At 42.1% G+C, this 21767-nt stretch overlaps 1 protein-coding gene across 1 annotated transcript in view; it reads right to left on the bottom strand.

Moving 5' to 3' along the window:
• LOC149434892 (NXPE family member 3-like) overlaps positions 1–21117 on the bottom strand; it is a 55747-nt gene extending 34630 nt beyond the window's left edge. The window contains exons 1-3 of the mRNA XM_089663231.1: positions 20987–21117; positions 11580–12089; positions 4218–4438 (exon numbers count right to left, since the gene is read on the bottom strand). Of these exons, the coding sequence (XP_089519357.1) occupies positions 4218–4438; positions 11580–12089; positions 20987–21049 (794 nt within the window). The 5' untranslated portion in view covers positions 21050–21117. The remainder of the gene's footprint in view (positions 1–4217; positions 4439–11579; positions 12090–20986) is intronic.
• Positions 21118–21767: the final 650 nt, after the last annotated feature.

Genomic DNA, 21767 nt, shown 5'->3' with positions numbered 1-21767 from the left:
GCATACACCCACGGGGCCTTAAAGAATTGAGTTCTGTCATTTCAAAGCCATTGTTTCTCATTTTTAGGAACTCTTTAATGACTGGCATAGTGCCACTGGATTGGCATAAGGCCAATGTGGTGCCAATATTTAAAAAGTGGTCAAAATCTTTACCAAGTAATTCTAGACCTGTTAGTGTAACTTCTATAGTTGGGAAGATACTGGAGAGTTTAATAAAAGACCACATAGATGAGTTCTTGCTGGACAAAATATATTTTAAGCAACAGACAGCATGGATTTATGAAAGACAGATGTTTTACCAACCAAATCATTCTCTTCATTCCTCCCAAGACTTCCTGCTCTCCAGCTCCCTTGTCACCTCCTCTCATGCTCGTCTCCAGGACTTCTCCCAATCTTTTCTCATCCTGTAGAACTCCTTACCCCAATCTGTCCAATTAGCTCCTAATCTTTAGATGATCCCTGAAAACCCTTCTCTTTAAAGTGTTACTAAACCCACAACAGTAAAATCAGTCAGTTTATAAGCAGTAAAGCATACTTGTTATACTCACTGTGGAACAAAGGGCTTAACCTCCCTAGCAGTGGTCTGATTATGTCCATATTTCTGTGCTCAAAGCGGTACATTTTTTTGCATGGAAATATGTATTTTTTTTTATTGTAGGCTTGTAATTTGTAGGAATAACTCACTGAAATCTGTCCGAACAAGAGTCTAGTAAACATCCCGGGTATGATAAAATTTGAAACACAAAATCATAAATTATAATTTAATAAATGATCATAAAAAATATTAATATAATAATAAATGTAATTCAATAATATAATCAAACCAAAAACACTGAAATTTGAAATAGAGCGCCAAGTTCACACATCGCTGAGCAAAGTCGCAGAATCGCATTTCAGTGTCTGATGACGAATTTCCCCCACGAATCATTATCACTCAATTCTGCAAGTGGTTCTGATTTACTATCGCTGTTCTCTAGCCGGTCTAAAACCGCTTTTGACCTAAAGGGACGCTTTTTGGACGCCATTATTATTATTATTATACAGTATTTATAAAGCGCCAATAGTTCACTCAGCGCTGTACATTACAAACGCCATGGACGTTTCTCAGTTTCCAGGCAGAAAGAACAGTAAAAATGCAGGCAGGGCGCCGGACAAAGCACTCGGGACAAAATGTATGTGAAATGGGTTGATACAGTAATGTTATACTATGTGATTTTAGTGAATGTCACTTTTTGTCATTTTCAAATTTCCCGCCGTTCCGTCCCCCGTACGTCCCGACGCTCACAGGGGACAGAACCCAGATGACAGATGCCGGCATCCGCCGGAGGAGATGGCCGGGGACACTGCAGGAGGGACATCGCGGGAGCGCAGGACAAGGTAAGTGATCGAGGGATCGAGGAGCAATGCCGCATGGTAAGTCTGAGTTACACTTGGGAATACCACCAGGGAGGTTAATCCTCTGCATTGTGTAAAAAGGCTGTTTGATCCTGTCTACTCTGATCCTCCCCTTCTTCCAGTGTCTTTTTTTTATCTCCTGATAAGACATATCGTGTGGAGTCACTCTGCACATGCTTAGTTTGGTGTGTATTGCTAGAGAGGTTTCTTTTTTCTTGAAAGAGTGCATGTGATCAGGACAGGGCCAATCAGCATTGTCCAGCCCAAGGTCAGGGGTTCTGAATCATCCTAGAGCAAAATGAAAACTCCTCCTACAAGCTTTAACCAGTGCTCTGCTGGACACAGATAGAGGTTACAAGACTGCTGCAACTGATGATGAGAAAAGTTATTTAGCAGTATATATTTACTAAAATAATAGTATTTTCATGTTGTGTGTACTGTGGGAGACCGGATATAGTGAATGCAGGGTCTGGGGAGACCGGATATAGTGAATGCAGGGTCCGGGGAGACCAGATATAGTGAATGCAGGGTCCGGGGAGAGCGGATATAGTGAATGCAGGGTCCGAGGAGACCAGATATAGTGAATGCAGGGTCCGGGGAGACCAGATATAGTGAATGCAGGTCTGGGAAGACCAGATATAGTGAATGCAGGGTCTGGGGAGACCAGATATAGTGAATGCAGGGTCCAGGGAGAGCGAATATAGTGAATGCAGGGTCCGGGGAGACCGGATATAGTGCATGTAGGGTCTGGGGAGACCAGATATAGTGAATGCAGGGTCTGGGGAGACCAGATATAGTGAATGCAGGGTCTGGGGAGACCAGATATAGTGAATGCAGGGTCTGGGGAGACCAGATATAGTGAATGCAGGGTCTGGGGAGACCAGATATAGTGAATGCAGGGTCTAGGGAGAGCGAATATAGTGAATGCAGGGTCCGGGGAGACCAGATATAGTGAATGCAGGGTCCGGGGAGACTGGATATAGTGAATGCAGGGTCCGGGGAGACCAGATATAGTGAATGCAGGGTCCGGGAAGACCAGATATAGTGAATGCAGGGTCCAGGGAGACCAGATATAATGAATGCAGGGTTCTGGGAGACCAGATATAGGAAATGCAGGGTCCAGGGAGAGCGGATATAGTGAATGCAGGGTCCGGGGAGAGCGGATATAGTGAATGCAGGATCCAGGGAGCGCGGATATAGTGAATGCAGGGTCCGGGGAGAGCGGATATAGTGAATGCAGGGTCCAGGGAGAGTGGATATAGTGAATGTAGGGTCCTGGGAGACTGGATATAGTGAATACAGGGTCTGGGGAGACCAGATATAGTGAATGCAGGTTCTGGGGAGAGCGGACATAGTGAATGCAGGGTCCAGGGAGACCGGATATAGTGAATGCAGGGTCCGGGGAGAGCGAATATAGTGAATGCAGGGTCCAGGGAGAGTGGATATAGTGAATGCAGGGTCTGGGGAGAGCGGATATAGTGAATGCAGGGTCTGGGGAGACCAGATATTGTGAATGCAGGGTCCGGGGAGAGCGGATATAGTGAATGCAGGGTCTGGGGAGACCAGATATAGTGAATGCAGAGTCCTGGGAGACCAGATATAGTGAATGCAGGGTCCGGGGAGACCAGATATAGTGAATGCAGGGTTCGGGGAGACCAGATATAGTGAATGCAGGGTCCGGGGAGACCAGATATAGTGAATGCAGGGTCCGGGGAGACCAGATATAGTGAATGCAGGGCCCAGGGTTTAGTAACACTTTAAAGAAGCCTATCCTGCTTCTATCTAATACACTGTGTTTTTTACTTTCTCCATCAGCTCATCCCCCATCAGTTATTACCTTTTGTATCACTTGCCCCTCCCTTTTAGATTGTAAGCTCTAACATGGCGGTCCCTCTGATTCCTCTTGTACCAAATTGTATTGTAAATGTAATGTCTGCCTACATTTTGTAAAGCGCTGCACAAACTGCTGGTGCTATATAAATCCTGTATAATAATAATTATAATGTTCATGCAGATGTTCTTACCAGTCAAAGATTGCTCCAGGAAACTGACAGACGAGACACCCTATAATAGTAAACATACTTCTTCCCACCTCGACTGGTACTTCTCCCTAACACTATTCCTTTTCTTTCCCTAACCACTAGCGTCTCTGTCCCTATCTTACTTCCAAACTGCAGTCACACTGAATAATGCTATATCGTATTATTTATAGGATCCCTAGTCAAGGTGGCTGCCCAAACCTCGTGGGACTTTGCAGTCCAGTAGTATTGCTGTATTCCCCATGATAGCTGCCTGGAGCCAAAAGCAGAAGACAATCAGTCTTCAATGGGCTCCTGCCAGTTAGAAGAAATGGCATATTGTCACCTTCAGGTTGGACGATAGCCTCAACATATCTACATACGTGTTTTCCTTCATACAACACTCTTGAAAGAAGATCCTTGTCAGAGTACTGTGACATTTACAGGAGCCTACTAGCAAAGACAGGCTGAAAGACCTGAGTCTCAAAAAGGTCTTCCTTGAAACAAAATTTTAATTACGTTTATTGGAGCTGGGGGGTGCAAGGGAAGGCATTATATGTGTACATCATACTAAACTTTAAACACAACTGATAGAGGCAAGGTGTGCAGCTGAAGTATGCCTACACAACAGTGTTAAATGTTGTCTAGCAGGTGGCAGGGGCAAGCACATTAGGCCTGAAATCCTTTAAGAAGACCACTGATCGTTGAATTTATCTCAACCTTTCACAGCCAGCCAAGACAATTGCTACATCAGCATTTTCTTACATCAAGCACCCTCTAATGTTTGTAGACTGGTTTACTCACCCACTTAGCAGAGCGTCCTCCAGGCTATTGGTTACTTTGCGGTATCCGCCCATGGAGTGATAAATCAACGAATGGCAGGGGAATTTCTGCGGTCTAACACACTGCCATATCTCACCAGTGTAAGGGTCTTTGTACTCGCAAATGTCTTGACCTTTCATCTCCAAGTTACACTCCACCACTTTGCTGCTCCCATTAAAGTGAAAATATCCACTGAAATATACCTATGAAGTAGACCGATTAAAAAGAAAAGAGTGGTGTTACCTTTCACTACCTCCTCAACCACATCCACCCAGGTCCTCCAGTCATCACTTAGGAAGTGACCCTATGTTGTCCTATATATTTCTAAGCAATTCGTAAGACCCATGTCCCCATTCCCTCCATTCTTCATATAGATATCTGTTAAACTTGGGTTACATACCTAGATTACCATATACAGTGGGGCAAAAAAGTATTTAGTCAGCCACCAATTGTGCACTTAAAAAGATGAGAGAGGCCTGTAATTGGCATCATAGGTAGACCTCAACTATGAGAGACAAAACGAGAAAACAAATCAAGACAATCACATTGGCTGATTTGGAAAGAATTTATTTGCACATTATGGTGGAAAATAAGTATTTGGTCAATATCAAAAGTTCATCTCATTACTTTGTTATATATCCTTTGTTGGCAATGACAGAGGCCAGACGTTTCCTGTAAGTCTTCACAAGGTTGGCACACACTGTTGCTGGTATGTTGGCCCATCCTCCATGCAGATCTCCTCTAGAGCAGTGATGTTTTGGGGCTGTCGCTGGACAACGCAGACTTTCAACTCCCTCAAAGGTTTTCTATGGGTTTGAGATCTGGAGACTGACTAGGCCACTCCAGGACCTTGAAATGCTTCTTACGAAGCCACTCCTTTGTTGCCCGGGCGGTATATTTGGGATCATTGTCATGTTGGAAGACCCAGCCATGTTTCATCTTCAATGCCCTTGCTGATGGAAGGAGGTTTGCACTCAAAATCTCACGATACATGGCCCCATTCATTCTGTCCTGTACATGGATCAGTCGTCCTGGTCCCTTTGCGGAGAAACAGCCCCAAAGCATGATGTTGCCACCCCCATGCTTCACAGTAGGTATGGTGTTCTTTGGATGCAACTCAGCATTCTCTCTCCTCCAAACACGACGAGTTGTGTTTCTAGCAAACAGTTCTATTTTGGTTTCATCTGACCATATGACATTCTCCCAATCCTCTTCTGGATCATCCAAATGCTCTCTAGCAAACTTCAGACGGGCCCGGACATGTACTGGCTTAAGCAGGGGGACACGTCTGGCACTGCAGGATCTGAGTCCCTGGCGGCGTAGTGTGTTACTGATGGTAGCCTTTGTTACATTGGTCCCAGCTCTCTGCAGGTCATTCACTAGGTCCCCCCGTGTGGTCCTGTGATTTTTGCTCACCATTCTTGTGATCATTTTGACCCCACGGGGTGAGATCTTGCGTGAAGCCACAGATTGAGGAAGATTATCAGTGGTCTTGTATGTCTTCCATTTTCTAATTATTGCTCCCACAGTTGATTTGTTCACACCAAGGTGCTTGCCTATTGCAGATTCAGTCTTCCCAGCCTGGTGCAGGTCTACAATTTTGTTCCTGGTGTCCTTCGACAGCTCTTTGGTCTTCACCATAGTGGAGTTTGGAGTGTGACTGTTTGAGGTTGTGGACAGGTGTCTTTTATACTGATAACAAGTTCAAACAGGTGCCATTGATACAGGTAATGAGTGCAGGACAGAGGAGCCTCTTAAAGAAGAAGGTACAGGTCTGTGAGAGCCAGAAATCTTGCTTGTTTGTAGGTGACCAAATACTTATTTTCCACCATAATTTGCAAATAAATTCTTTCCAAATCAGCCAATGTGATTGTCTGGATTTGTTTTCTCATTTTGTCTCTCATAGTTGAGGTCTATCTATGATGCCAATTACAGGCCTCTCTCATCTTTTTAAGTGGGAGAACTTGCACAATTGGTGGCTGACTAAATACTTTTTTGCCCCACTGTAGCCTAGCAAAATAGATTACAGGGAAAGTAGACAAGTGTGAAGAGGCTCTAAGGATTAATATAGAAAGGGTAAAATATTGATTCTTGCATGCTGTCATTTCCAATGTGCTGCACATACAGTGAGGAACACACGTATTTGAACACCCTGCGATTTTGCAAGTTCTCCCACTGGAGAGGTCTGAAATTCACATTGTAGGTGCATTCCCACTCTGAGAGACAGAATTTAAAAAAAAAATTCAGGAAATCACATTGTATGATTTTTAAAGAATGTATTTGTCTTGCACGGCTAAACAGAAGTATTTGAACACCTAAGAAACAGCAAGAATTCTGGATCTCAAAGACCTGTTACTGTGCCTTTAAAAAGTCCACCTCTACTCCACTCATTAATCTAACTTAGTAGCACCGGTCTGAGCTCTTCAAAGACACCTGTCCACCCCACAGTCAGTCAGACGCCAACTACTACCATGGGCAAGACCAAAGAGCTGTCAAAAGACACCAGAGACTAAATTGTGGACCTCCACAAGGCTGGAAAGGGCTACGGGGCAATTGCCAAGCAGCTTGGTGAAAATAGATCAACTGTTGGAGATATTATTAGAAAATGGAAGAGGCTAAAGACGACTGTCAGTCTCCCTCGGACTGGGGCTCCATGCAAGATGTCACCTTGTGGGGTACCACTGATGATAAGAAAGGTGAGGAATCAGCCCAGAACTACAAGGGAGGAGCTGGTCAATGACATGAAGAGAGCTGGGACCACAGATTCAAAGGTCACTGTCAGTAGAACACTACACCGTCATGGTTTCAAATCATGCATTGCACGGAAGGTTCCCCTTTTCAAGTCATCACATGTCCAGGGCCGTCTGAAGTTTGCCAATGACCATCTGGATGATCCAGAGGAGGCATGGGAGAAAGTCATGTGGTCAGATGAGACCAAAGTAGAACTTTTTGGTCTAAACTTCACTCGTCGTCTTTGGAGGAAAAAGAAGGATGAGTTGCATCCGAAGAACACCATCCCTACTGAGAAGCATGGGGGTGGTAACATCATGCTTTGGGGGTGCTTTTCTGTGAAGGGGACAGGACGACTGCACTGTATTAAGGAAAGGATGAATGGGGCCATTTATTGTGAGATTTTGAGCAACAAACTCCTTCCCTCAGTCAGAGCATTGAAGATGGGTCGTGGCTGGGTCTTCCAACATGACAACGACCCGAAGCACACAGCCAGGATAACCAAGGAGTGGCTCCGTAAGAAGCATATCAAGGTTCTGGAGTGGCCTAGCCAGTCTCCAGACCTAAATCCAATAGAACATCTTTGGAGGGCACTGAAACTCCGTGTTGCTCAGCGACAGCCCCGAAACCTGACAGATCTAGAGGACATCTGTGTGGAGGAGTCGGCCAAAATCCCTGTTGCAGTGCAAACCTGACCAAGGACTACAGGAAACGTCTGACCTCTGTAATTGCAAACAAAGGCTTCTGTACCAAATATTAACACTGATTTTCTCAGGTGTTCAAATACTTCTGTTCAGCAGTGCAAGACAAATAAATTCTTTAAAAATCATACAATGTGATTTCCTGAATTATTTTTAAATTCTGTCTCTCAGAGTGGGAATGCACCTACAATGTGAATGTCAGACCCCTCCATGATTTCTAAGTGGGAAAACTTGCAAAATCGCAGGGTGTTCAAATACTTCTGTTTCTTACTGTATGAGCATGTAGAAACTTATATTGTATCAAATCTACTTTTCACTGGTTTAAAAAAGATTGAGCAGCTTCAAGCTGTTGCCATTGCATCTGTAAAGTGAATTCTCAAGCAAAATAAGAAAAAAATAAAAATGACACTTTATTGTGGACATTGTGAGATTTAGCTTCAAATAAAGAGCTTTTGAGGGGACAGTCCACTCGCCAAATCTTCATTTAACAAAGAACTACAGGTATGGTAATTTTTACATAGTTACATTGGCTCAGTTTGGACAAATCTAAGTATGTATATTCCATATTTTTGGGATCCCTGTGGAAGTTGGAAATCACTTTAGTAGGCATTACCAGTACAGTGATCTCTTCTTTCTTCCAGTTATTATCAGAAATGTGAAAGTTGCATTGATGTTTCTTTACAAAACAATAAAAATATTATGTACTAAGTGTAGCACTACCCCCTTAGGAGTTGCTAAAGTTTGGGGTAAGCCACTCCTCACCCCCACCCACTGAGTTCTAGAGACTTCACCAAGTCTCCAGATCAGGGGGCAGTATCAGAGAGATGATCTGCAGAGCCTCTCGGCCCTGACAAAAATTTGCCCCCTCTGGCTATTTCTCCCTGGCTGCTACTAAGCCTTCTAACTAAAAAATAATTAACTAGCCCCCCTAGCTTTACTAAGAGGGTGCTACATAAGGATATAATTATAGGATTCTATGCAATGTCATAAACACCTACTTACCGACCACAGACACAGCAGTCTGTGGCTATACAAACACATGATCACAATGTCAACAAAACTGTTATGAATTAATCTCATTCATGACAGCTCTGCTCCTATACCAGTGAGCTGGGATTGGCCCACAGCTATCACACGGTACCTAGGTCAATGACAGCACCCTCCTGTACAATGTGATTAGCTGTAGCCCATCAAAGATCAGTAGTAATCATAACTGTCATGAATGAAATTCAAAGCATTGTCGGTACAATAATATTCATTGTAACAGCAATCAAAGGGTAAAAAAAAATTAATCATAATAGTCCAATATAGCTGGAAGACTACAAGACCCAGCAGGAACTCTACATGCCCCACCAAAGCGTGCATGACACTTATTTCATCATAAGAGTCCAATATAGCTGGAGGTCTACTAGGGGTGGATTGACAACTCATGGGGCCCCTGGGCAATAGGGATCATGGGGCCCCTGTGTCCTTGCCCAAACTCAAAAATGCCTATGAAAAAGGTACCAGGAGCATCTCATGGGGCCCCCTACTGACCCCGGGCCCTCGGGCAGTGCCCGAGTTTACAAATGGTCAGTCTGCCCCTGAGGACTACAAGACCCAGCAGGAACTCCACATGCCCCACCAAAGTGTGCATGACTCTTATTTCATCATAAGAGTCCAATATATCTGGTGAGTCAGTGGGCACACAGGAGGGGAGCACAGAGCATGAATCACATATTCTTTTTGACCCTAGGTTCACATCTGTGCTGGCGGTGCCGCTGCGGATCCGCTCGAAAGTCCATGCAGCCGCACCACCCGCACAGAAAAATGCGGACCCGCGGGCGGGTGCCATTAGTTCTAATGGCACGCCGCCCGCACTGGAAAACGCAACCGTACTGGGAACCAAGATTCCCGTGCGGGCTTCATTTTCTGAAGAAGTGCAGGGACTTCTTTCCCTGCTTGTCACGGGAACGGGAGTCCATTAAAATGACTGGTCTCTCGTGCCCGTGCAAAACGCAGCCCACACGGCCGCATAGATGTGAACCGGGGGTGAAACAGAAGCACTTGCACTGGTTACTGGCACCAAGGACATTATTTTTCACTTTGAAGTTCTATTCTTAATTTTTTTGCTGAGTTGCATTTAAGTATATGTATCATATGTAGCTGGTCTTACCTGCATGGAAGCAGCAGCCTACTAATAGGTTCATTTATTTTTATATCACTGATGTAGATTGTGAACACTAGTATCTGCACTTTACAGTTTTTAGTATTTTTGGTGATTCGTTATATATTTATTTTTTTGCTACTTGAGTTGTATTTTTGCTGTGTTGCACCATGCTTCTATACTTCTGGGCAGCTCTTTATGTGCGTTGTCTGTATGTAGCATTTTGTCCACCTGAATAGCAGCAGCACATTAACAGGTTTATCACTTGATTACATTTAGCATTGGGTGTATGTTGATGATTTGGTTGTCCTAGGTGCGGGTTAATCATTATATATTGCGATTTCTAAAGTAGTACATGCACTACTTTTGGTGCGATTTGCATAGAAATCTGTATCAGATGTCTTGCAAATCGCACCTGAAATCGGCATGTCCCCCGACTTTGAAATCGTGCGACTTAACTGTAAGTCATACGATTTCAAAGTAGGGTTTGATGTGATCGGGGGTGTAAAAGAAAATGGAATATATATATATATATATATATATATATATATATATATATATATATATATGTATGTGTGTGTGTGTGTATATATATGTGTGTATATATATATATATATATGTATATATATATATGTGTGTGTGTGTGTATATATATGTGTGTATATATATATATATATGTATATATATATATGTGTGTGTGTGTGTATATATATGTATATATATATATGTGTGTGTGTATATATATGTGTGTGTATATATATATATATATATATATATATATATATATATATATATATGTGTATATGTATATATATATGTGTATATGTATATATATATATATATATATATAATTTTTTTTTTAATTTTTGGTATTTTTTTGTTTATACAGTATAAAAAAAACAAAACTATAGTGATCAAATAACTACAAAAGAAAGCTTCATTTGTGTGAAAAAAAAAAATATAACATACATTTTATTCGAGTACAGAGTTGCATGACCGTGCAATTGCCAGTTAAAGTAGCTCTGTGCTGAATAGCAAAAAAATGACCTGGTCATGTAGGGGGTCAAATTTTCCAGAGCGGATATAGGTTTGCTTTGGATGAAACTGCACAGTCCAATTTGGCTAATGTGATTGTCAAAACACATACAAATTATTGAAGTTCAAGTAGGTGATAATTGAAGGCCTAAGGGTTTGGTCACGTGTTTTATTATTATATTGTTTTTTATTATTATTATTATTATTACATATATTATTACCATCCCTATGAAAAGTAATCCATGGGTGGGAAAATTGGTATTATATTGTTTGTTTATTATAAAAATAATTTTAAAGTATTTTTGAATCTAAAAAAATATAGATTTGATAAACAGTTGTGCAAATATGGTGCAACATAAAAAATTGCAACCACCACCATCATTTTTTTTTTTCTACAGTTGTGCCAATATGGTGCAACATAAAAAATTGCAAGCACCACCAATTTTTTTTTCTATAGTTGTGCAAATATGGGGCAACATAAAAAATTGCAACCACCACCATCATTTTTTTTTTTCTACAGTTGTGCCAATATGGTGCAACATAAAAAATTGCAAGCGACACCATAATTTTTTTTCTATAGTTGTGCAAATATGGGGCAACATAAAAAATTGCGACCACCAACATAAATTTAGTTTTTTTTCTACAGGGCCCGTTTTCAGAAAATATATAATTGTTTGAGGATTTTAAGACCTTTTCTAGCAAAAAAATGCTCTGTGAGAGGAATAGAATTACCTTTCCCGGGTTGCTTTCCCTTTTCTTCTTCAGGACATCTACAGCCTCACTAGAGTGGATGAGTCGGATGTGGACCTCGACTTTCCCTGGCCAAGGGAGCAGGAAGGTGGCTAGATAGCTGCCATTGCCATAGTCCTTTACATGACCAGTGACTCCAGCCTTTAATTCTTTGGAGTGCAGCTTGGCCTGAAAAAAGTCTCCGCCATATTCCTTTAGTCTGCCATTGTGATCACGAGCCGTGATGACCACCTCCAAAGTCTCTTTAATCCTGTAAGTGTCCCGTGGATTCCACAGCTGGTAGTCACAATTCTGGGCACTCGTCGACAATGTAAAATTCTGCAAAGTCAGTGGAGGTTCTGGCCAACTGATATATTTTAAAAGATCCATCAGTTTTGGTTCCATGGGAGGAACCGAAGTTGGTTGGCTAATGTCAGCAGGAAGTCTGGATGTATTGAGGGTGGGAAGTATGAGCTCATCCAAAGTATCCTTTGATAGAAATCTATAGAAGAACTAAAATAAAGATGAACTTTAGAACATAAGGCAAGGCAATTGCGTAAAAGACAGTAAAGCAAATATTTTAAAAAGAAATTGCAGAGTACAAAATTAGTGGAATTCAGAATATTGTATTAGGAGGTGCTATTGATAGGATGGGACTTTTGCCTTTACAGTAAACCTGTGATTTGTTCTTGACCTTTGATTATTTTTAGTCATCCTTAGGATGGCTTCCTAATTTTTATTGGACATTCTTTCTGTATTCGATTATCCAAAATAAATTAACCTCCCTAGCGGTTTGATTATGTCAGTATTTCTGTGCTCAAAGCGGTACTTTTTTTTGCATAGAAATATGTATTTTTTTTATTGTAGGCTGTAATTTTTAGGAATAACTTACTGAAATCTGTCCGAACAAGAGTCTAGTAAACATCCCGGGTAGGATAAAATTTGAAACACGAAATCATAAATTATAATTTAATAAATAATCATAAAAAATAATATAATAATACAAAATGTAATTAAATAATATAATCAAACCAAAAATGCTGAAATTTGAAATATAGCGCCAAGTTCGCATGTCACTAAGCAAAGTCGCAGAAACGTTTTCAGTGTCTGACAAATTTCCCCCACGAATCATTATCACTCAATTCTGCAAGTGGTTCTGATTTACTATCGCTGTTCTCTAGCCGGTCTAAAACCGCTTTTGACCTAAAGGGACGCTTTTTGGACGCCATGGACGTTTCTCAGTTTCCAGGCAGAAAGAACAGTAAAAATGCAGGCAGGGCGCCGGACAAAGCACTCGGGACAAAATGTATGTGAAATGGTTTGATACAGTAATGGAATACTATCAGATTTTAGTGTATTTAGTGAATGTCTCTTTTTCACATTTTTGAATTTCCCGCCGGTTCCGTCCCCCGTACGTCCCGACGTTGCAGGGAATGGAACCCGGAAGACAGATGCTGGCATCGGCCGGAGGAGATGGCCGGGGACACTGCAGGGGGGACATCGCGGGAGCGCAGGACAAGGTAAGTGCAGAAGGGATCCCAGAACAACGCTGCAGTGTATTCCCGAGTGTAGCTCGGGGTTACCGCTTCCGGTACTGAAAGTTTACCCCGAGCTACACTCGGGAATACCGCCAGGGAGGTTAAAACTGAAAATAGTTTATACATAAAAGAGATAAAACAATTAGGACAGAAGAATGTAGTAATTGGGCCAGCACATAAGGGTGGGGGAGTAATAATTGAGAGGGTTGATAATGAAACTCCAGAGATCTGTAATTTGGAGTGATTAAGAAACAAAATTTTTAGTACCATTCAGTTTTAAAGTATAATAATATTACACATATAAAGGGCACTAGTAGTCATCTGGAACCCGTCTACTAGCGCCCTTTATATTACATGCGTAATATTATTATACGTCTGGTGAGTGCAAGCACTCCTCTTTTTCCATATCACAGAAGTCACGAGCACTTTATTACCACTGATGCAAGTTTAATGGGAATGATTGATAACTTCCAAACTTGGGAAAATTGACGCACCTTTTGGTTATTTATGGACTTTTATATATTTATACATTCATTTTATGTGTTTTAAAGTGTTATTATGAGATGATTATTGATGTCACTTTTTATTAATTACCGTCTTCATTAAGACACCACATATGTTTCACTTGCCACGCATAATTTTGCGCAATCTATATCACAATTTCACTATAATATCTATTGGAACGCTGCATTTTGATTATTTATCGATTCAGTCCTCACCTGCTTATCTGAAAGTATCTAAACATTATATTCAGAATACACTTGACAAATAGAATACTATCTGCATGATACATTTATCACTAGGGGTGCAGGCTTATTATATGCAATTATGAAGCCCTTTCCACACGCAGTCTGTAAACTAATGATAGCAGGAATCATTAATAAGCGTGCTCTCCTTTGGGAGCAAGCAGTCAAAACTTTCCATGGCTTCTCCCTCTCAATTCTGCTGTCACTGACACTATGGCCCTGATTTACTAAGAATCGAGTCTACCGGCAGACGCTGAACATTCAGGCAGATTCAATTCAATCAATTAAGACCTGTCAGTCTTCAGAAAAGAGTCTAGCAAGCTGAATGGAAAAGAGTCTACTTTCTAGGCACAATCCCCTTAGTAAATACACAGTCAGGTTAGACACATTTCTAGGAGCAATGCTGGATATGGTCGCTAGGTGGCGCACAAGCACGAGCTTTGTCCCGTTAGTGGTTTTATGTGCCAGTATAATGATATATCTTCATTCTCTTTAATCATGTAACTATTCTACATTGCAGCTCAAACTTTGTCTGTTACAGTGGCTTAGTGATTAGTAGTACTCAGAACTTACAGCACATGGGTCATGGGTTCTAATCCCAGTCATGCCTGCACCTGTCTGGAGTTTGCATGCTTTCTCTATTTGGGTGTGTTTCTGCTAACATTCCAAAGGCATGCTGTTAGGTTCATTGGGCCTAGTATATGTCTGAGTTTCTGGCCTTAGATTGTAAGCTCCTTGACATTACAGACTATTGTGAAGGCCCAAAATATGGAGGTCAATTTCCAGGGTTCTGTCAGTGCCAGGAATATTGATAAATCAATTAAGATTTTGGCTACTGACTAGAAAGTGGAAAGGGAGTGAATCTTACCTGTGTACTGTTCTTCTGACAAGTTTGAAACTTTCAATTTTCCTTCTGTTTATATTTCATTACAACTTTGTTTCTCTTCTCTACGTTCACACTAGCTTTGTCAGCAGGCGACAGACAGGCGTTTGGGAAGCATTTTTAATGCTTCTCAAATGCCTATGAAAATTCTGCACATGGCAGCACACAGTGCTGTTTACACTGAAGCGTTAGTGCTGCGTCGTGGCAAAACTGGCTCCTCATGTTGAGTCAGGAGGAGTTGAAGCCTCCCATTCAAGTCTATGGTGCCGCTCCTCAAATGCCTGGTTTGCGGATTGTTAATACCATTTAACTTCATTATAGGCATTTGTGGTGCAGTTTTAACGCTTGGCAAACGCCTAGCAAATGCCTCAAAACCGCGCATAGGGCATTTGGGGAGCATTTGAGGAGCATTAAAAACGCTTCCCAAATGCCTGTCAAACACTATAGGGCCGTTTGGCAAGAGTGAGAAATAAAGTCAAGTGTGAACGAGCCCTTAAATCTCTCTCCTTATACAACTTGACTCCCACCCCCCCCTGTCATCATCTGTTCCATCTGCAAATCTGTGTATCCCCGCCCCATTCTTTTTATTTAACTATTTATTTACTGACCAAGTTAATGTGTCTCATTTCCTGTCACCTCCAGCTCAGATCTCGCATTATTATATGATTCCTGATTGTATCTCACCACTAATCTAATTGAATTCACAATTCCTGGTCAGTCCCGTTCCCTTACCTATAATAACCTTTAGGGCCAGTTCACACTACATGTGTTTCAGTAGCTTTTTCTGCATCCAAAACGCACAGAAAGAAGGTTATATGGTTGTCAATGTCATAGTTCACATCAGCGCTTGCAGTTCCAGTGCGTTGCAGGTGCTGCCAAAAAAGTCGAACAGGCTGCATTGTTTATGCATAGAACTGTAATGGAACGCGGTAAAACGCCCTGGAATGTCCCTAATTAAATTGAAGAAAAAGAGTGGGGAAAAAATTAACTGGAATGCATAAAAAATGCACTGGAACACATATAAAATTCGCCCGCTAATTACTTTTTTTTCTAAAATATTTTCTGAACTTCATGTCCCTGACCAAAATATCTGTGGACGAATCTCTTGTCCACTTTACTGACCATCTGGGAATCAAGCAATACATTCCCAGTAAAAGGGCCGGGTATGAACTGAAGCTCAACAAGCTCTGTGAAAGTGCCATAGGATATGTGCATGCCTTCCACATGTATGAATTCAAAGACTCCCAGCTCCAGCCCCCTGGGCGCCCAACCTATATTGGCACAAGTGGAAAAATTGTCTGGGACCTGGCCTTTCCACTTCTCCAAAAGGGGTATCGCATCTACCTAGACAATTATTACACAAGTCTTCCCTTTATCTGCCACCTGTAGCTTGAGAAAACAATGGCCTGCGGCACCACCCCAACAAGAAAAACGGGCTTCCCACAAAATTTAGTGAACACAAGGCTACAAAGGGGGAATCTGCAAGTCTGAGGAATGAGGATGTGTTGGCCGTGAAGTGGAGTGATAGGAGAGATGTTTATGCCCTGTTCACCATCCTTAATGACACCATGGTGGAAATTCATGGAAGATGAGGTCCCATCCGAAAGCCGGAGTGTATCCACAATTTTTATCAATTCATGGGGGGGGGGTATTTAAACGATCAGATGTTGCATCCCTATTTATCAACAAAGAAGTCCCTCTTCTCGTGCAAAAAAGTTGCGATATACTTTTTCCACACATGTCATTTTTAATGCATACATCACCTATCAAAAGTAAATAAAAAGACCTACCACCTTCCTTAAATGTATAGAAGATGTCCTCACTGCCCTAATCTATCAGCAAGGATCTCCATCACAAAGCATTCGCTCCGATTGTGTCAGCAGACCTCATGAACGTCATTTCCCTGAGAACATTCCACCATCAGAAACAGGAAGAAGACGCCGAAAAAAATGTAGGGTATGCAACAGAGGGGGAGTTAGGAGAGACACCAGTTTTCATTGTCCCCAATGTTCGTCCCAACCAGGCCTATGCGTCAGAGGCTATTTCTGACGTTATCACACGTTAGTAAAATATTAGTTCCCCATAATTTTAACAGCCTGCAATTTCCCTGTTTTTATTGTCTGTGCTGATCTTTTGCCTGCTGCATTGATTGACCATGCCTCTGCTTTCCACCTTAACTGACCCTGGCCTGTTTACCGACATTGCCTCTGCTTGCCATCTGAATTGTTTCTAAACCACATTTCTGCCTTCCACCGGAACTGACTGTGGCCTGTTTATTGACTATGCTTCTGCCTGCTGTCTGGATTATCAACCACGTTTATGCCTTCTTCCTTTACTGACCTCGGCCTGTTAAATCGACAATGTTTTTTTCCTGCTGCTTGGATTGATCTTTTGCCCTGCTACTGCAGTAGTGGGATTCAAGATAACACAGGGGTCTCACATATGTGAGGGGATTCAAAGCAGAGAAAAAACTGTTTTTGGTTTTTCTCCAGGTTTTGTAATTCACGGAACAGGGTCTGTTTGTCTGGAGGCTTTGAAAGAGATTGGGTAGGATGAAGCCTCTACCCCTGTGCCCCAGTCCTACCTGACCAAGGCCCTAAGCCTGTTGTTCCTGCTTGCTGCCTGGACCAATACTTTGGCTATGCTAATCATATCTCTACCTTCTGCCTGTACTGACCCAGGACTTTTTATGGACCATGTTCCTGTCTGTTGCCTGGACCAATACTTTGGCTGTGCTGACCATATCTATGCCTGCTGGCTGTACTTGCCCAAGACTTTTTTGGACCATGATCCAGCCTGCTGCCTGGTCCAGTACTTTGGCTGTGCTGACCATATCTCTGCTTGCTGCCTGTACTGCCCCAGGACTTTTTATGGACCATGTTTCTGCCTTCTGCCTGGATCTCAGCCTGCTGCCTGTTCTGACCCTGGCTTGTTTATCCACCAAATTCCTGCCTGCTGCCTGGGCGATTCCTGTGGCTGTTGCCTTCTTCCTGGTCCAATGCTCTCCTAAAACCACAGGTAATCTTTTGTTTATCCTTTCTTCAGCTACGCTGTGAAAAAGTCTCACGTGTGGTATTGTTATGTTCAGTAGGAGTAGCAAAATGTATTTTTGAGTATAAAAGAAATATCCTATAAATTGACAACTTTGTGTAAAAAAAAAAAATACTTTTTCATTTTCTCTCCACATTTTCCAAAAACTTGTGGAAAAAAATAACATGTTCAAAAGACTCATTATGCCTCATAGAATATACGTTGGAGTGTTTTCTTTCCAAAATGTGGTAATTTTGTTTGCTTTTCCATTGTCCTGGTGCCTGGGACCTTCAAAACTGTGATAGGTAGCCAGGAAATTAGATGTGTAATTTATGAACCTTTTATGCTCCTAGAATGTGTGAAGGTTCTACTTGGATGTTGGGTCTCTGTATGTGGCCAGGCTGTGGAAAAGTCTCACACATGTGGTATTGCCATACTCAGGAGCAGAATGTATTTTGGGGCATAATTATTGGTATGTACATGCTGTGTTAGAAATATCTTATAAATTGACAACTTTGTGTAAAAACAAATTTTCATTTTTCCACATTTTCTAAACTTTTGGAAAAAAATAACATGTTCAAAAGACTCATTATGCCTGATAAAATATACCTTGGGATGTTTGCTTTCCAAAATGGGGTCATTTTATGAGTGCTTCCACCATCCTGGTGCTCCAGGGCCTTCAAAAATGTGATACGTAGTCAGGAACTTAAATGTGTAATTTATGCTCCTAGAACGTGCTAGGTGCTACTTGGAAGTTAGGTCTCTGTATGTGGCCAGGTTGTGGAAATGTCTCACATATGTGGTATCCAGGGGCGGACTGACCATTTGAAAACTCAGGCACTACCCGAGGGCCTGGGGTCAGTAGGGGGCCCCATGAGATGCCCCTGGTACCTTTTTCATAGGCTTTTTTGAGTTTGGGCAAGGACACAGGGGCCCCATGATCCCCTATTGCCCGGGGGCCCCATGAGTTGTCAGTCTGCCCCTGGTGGTATAACAATACTCAGGAGGTGTAGCAGAATGTGTTTTGGGGTATGTATGTGTATGCCAGGTGTGAGAAATAGCTTACTTTGACAAAGATGTGTGAAAAAAATTATTTCTTCATTTTCCAAAGAATTGTGGGAAAAAAATACAACTTCAAAAAACTCACTATGTCTTTTACTAAATACCTTGGACTGTCTATTTTCCAAAAAGGGGTCCTTTTGAGCAGGGGTGGACTGACCATTTGGAAATTCGGGCACTGCCTGAGGGCCGGGGTCAGTAGAGGGCCCCATGAGATGCCCCGGTACCTTTTTCATAGGCTTTTTTTGAGTTTGGGCAAGGACACAGGGGCCCCATGATCCCCTATTGCCCAGGGGCCCCATGAGTTGTCAGTCTGCCCCTGCTTTGGGGGCTATTTGTACTTTCCTAGCATGTTAGGGCCTCAAGAGATGAAATAGGCCCTCAGTGCTTCAGGTGTGATGAGGTGTGATTAATTTTCAATGATAGGTGCCATAGCTTGTAGACTCTATAACTTTCACACAGACTAAATAATATACACTGATTTGGGTTATTTTCACCAAAGTTATGTAGCTGTATACATTTTTGCCTAAATTTATGAAGAAAAATTACTTATTTGCAAAATTTTAAAATAGAAACAAAGAAAACCCTGGGATTCACAAGGAGACTGCCACATGTAGCAAGCTTTCTAAGGACAACGCTGGGCTTAATCCTTTACCCTTGCCCTGAGAGATCTTCTGGGAATTCCGAGAAACCAGGAAGACTGGTAGTTTCTGCATACGTAGAGCTGGGAGTAGCTCTACAGGGGAGGAGAGACATCCTTGCATGGAGTCAAGAGAAGTGAAACCGATTTTTGAGGAGCTGCTAGTTCCTCACCCATAAAGGGCTGTTGCTGCTGATTAGCTACGACTGGTGGTTTTCAAGAAAAGAACAGTCCAGGATATGTCTTTGTACATAGGATGGAAGTGTCCCCGTTTCATTGATTCAAGCCAACTGGGCATCCCATAATTCCTATTTCCCTATCCAAGTTGGTAAGTTGGTTTCCCTTAATAAAACATCAAAAGCAAGCCACGGACTGGTCATTGTCACTTGGATGAAAGTCTTTGTGTGAGAAATACCTGTCGCCTGGCTGTGCTGAGAGAAGCTTATGGGTACCCACTAAACAGTGGCCCTCACCAAGTTAGCACTGCATTTATAAAGTCTTTATTCAAGAGACAAAGACAGTACAGATTGTATGCATTAACCTCCTTGGCGGTATGAGTCTTTCCGATTTTTTGTGCTGAAAGCGGTACCATTTTTATGCATGGAAATATGTCGTCTTTTTATTGTAGGCTGTAATTTTTAGGAATAACTCACTGAAATCTGTCTGAACAAGAGTCTAGTAAACATCCTGGGTATGATAAAATTTGAAACACGAAATCAAAAATTATAATTTAATAAATAATCATAAAAAATAATAATATAATAAATTTAATTCAATAATATAATCAAACCAAAAACACTGAAATTTGAAATACAGAGGCAAATTCGCACATCGCTGAGAAAAGTCGCAAAATCGTTTTCAGTGTCTGATGAGGAATTTCCCCCACGAATCATTATCACTCAATTCTGCAAGTGGTTCTGATTTACTATCGCTGTTCTCTAGCCGGTCTAAAACCGCTTTTGACCTAAAGGGACGCTTTTTGAATGCCATGGACTTTTCTAAGTTTCCAGGCAGACAGAACAGTCAAAATGCAGGCAGGGCACAAGACAAAGCAGTAGGGACAAAATATATGTGAAATGCATTGAAATAGCAATGACAGCAAAAATGAAATTTTTTTAAAAATTTAAATTTCCCGCCGTCACAGAGACCGGAACACAGAAGCCGGATGCCGGCATCGGCCGGAGGAGATGGCTGGGGACGCTGCAGGGGATACATCGTGGGAGCAAAGGACAAGGTAAGTGCTGCAGGGACCCCCAGAGCAGCGCCGCATGGTAAGCCCGAGTGTAGCTCGGGGTTACCGCTTTTGGTATAGAAATTTTACCCCGAGCTACACTCGGGAATACCGCTAAGGAGGTTAAGGTTATATGACAGACATGTAACATACTGTACATTGCTAACAGTTTCATTACAGCATATAGTAAAAATACATTTCCCTTTGCCCACCTTTACCCCACCAATACACAGCCATTGAAAAGAGTCCTTCTTAAGGTGCCCAATCAAACGATTGTACTCACCCCAGCAATGCAGACAAGACAGCAGAAGAAGAAGGAGTACTGTCTCCAAGTGATCATCCTCATGGTTATTGTCAACTGCTGCTCTCTGTTGGATTGTACATTGCACCATGAGCTTCACCTGTGTACTGCTTCTCACTCCCAGCTCTTGTTAACATGTAACAAACTCCCACTGAGTGCTTAAAGGGAATGGATGTTCTGTTGAAGGTTTTACTAGATAAAGATGTGAGATTTGCATAATGTAATCTATATTATCAATAAAGGCTCACCAAGGACTCCCCAGTTCTCTGGCACCTTTTCCTCGCTCAGCCCATCCACCTTTTGGGTTGTCTTCTAGCCTTTATTATGATATCTCAGATCTTCTTTCTCTTGGTCTTTTCTGGTGGTGGGAAGGTTCAGAACAATGCTGAGAATGCATAATAACATATTACCGATCTGCAGCACTCTCTTGTGAGCCCATGGTGGCTTGGTCAGACACAGGTATCACCAGCACACCATTGGAGTGAAGATTAAGCAAAACATCTACTGACCACCATAGGACAGAGCGATGTTTCAGGGCCACTAAGGACCCTTTTCCCAGGCAGGCTCAGCACTAGGACTCCCTAGTTCTCTGACACCCTTTTCCTCGCTCAGCCCATCCACCTTTTTAACATACACATGCCATTCTGGGTTGTCTTCTAGCCTTTAATATGATATCTCAGATCTTCTTTCTCTTGGTCTTTTCTGGTGGTGGGAAGGTTCAGAACAATGCTGAGAATACATAACATATTACCGATCTGCAGCA

This window comes from Staurois parvus, unplaced genomic scaffold (assembly GCF_062004578.1).
Source record: "Staurois parvus isolate SC_StPar_1 unplaced genomic scaffold, SC_StPar_1.0 ptg001642l, whole genome shotgun sequence".
Classification (NCBI taxonomy): domain Eukaryota; kingdom Metazoa; phylum Chordata; class Amphibia; order Anura; family Ranidae; genus Staurois; species Staurois parvus.
The sequence above is the reverse complement of the archived record's forward strand: the minus strand, read 5'-3'. Positions and strand labels throughout refer to the sequence as shown.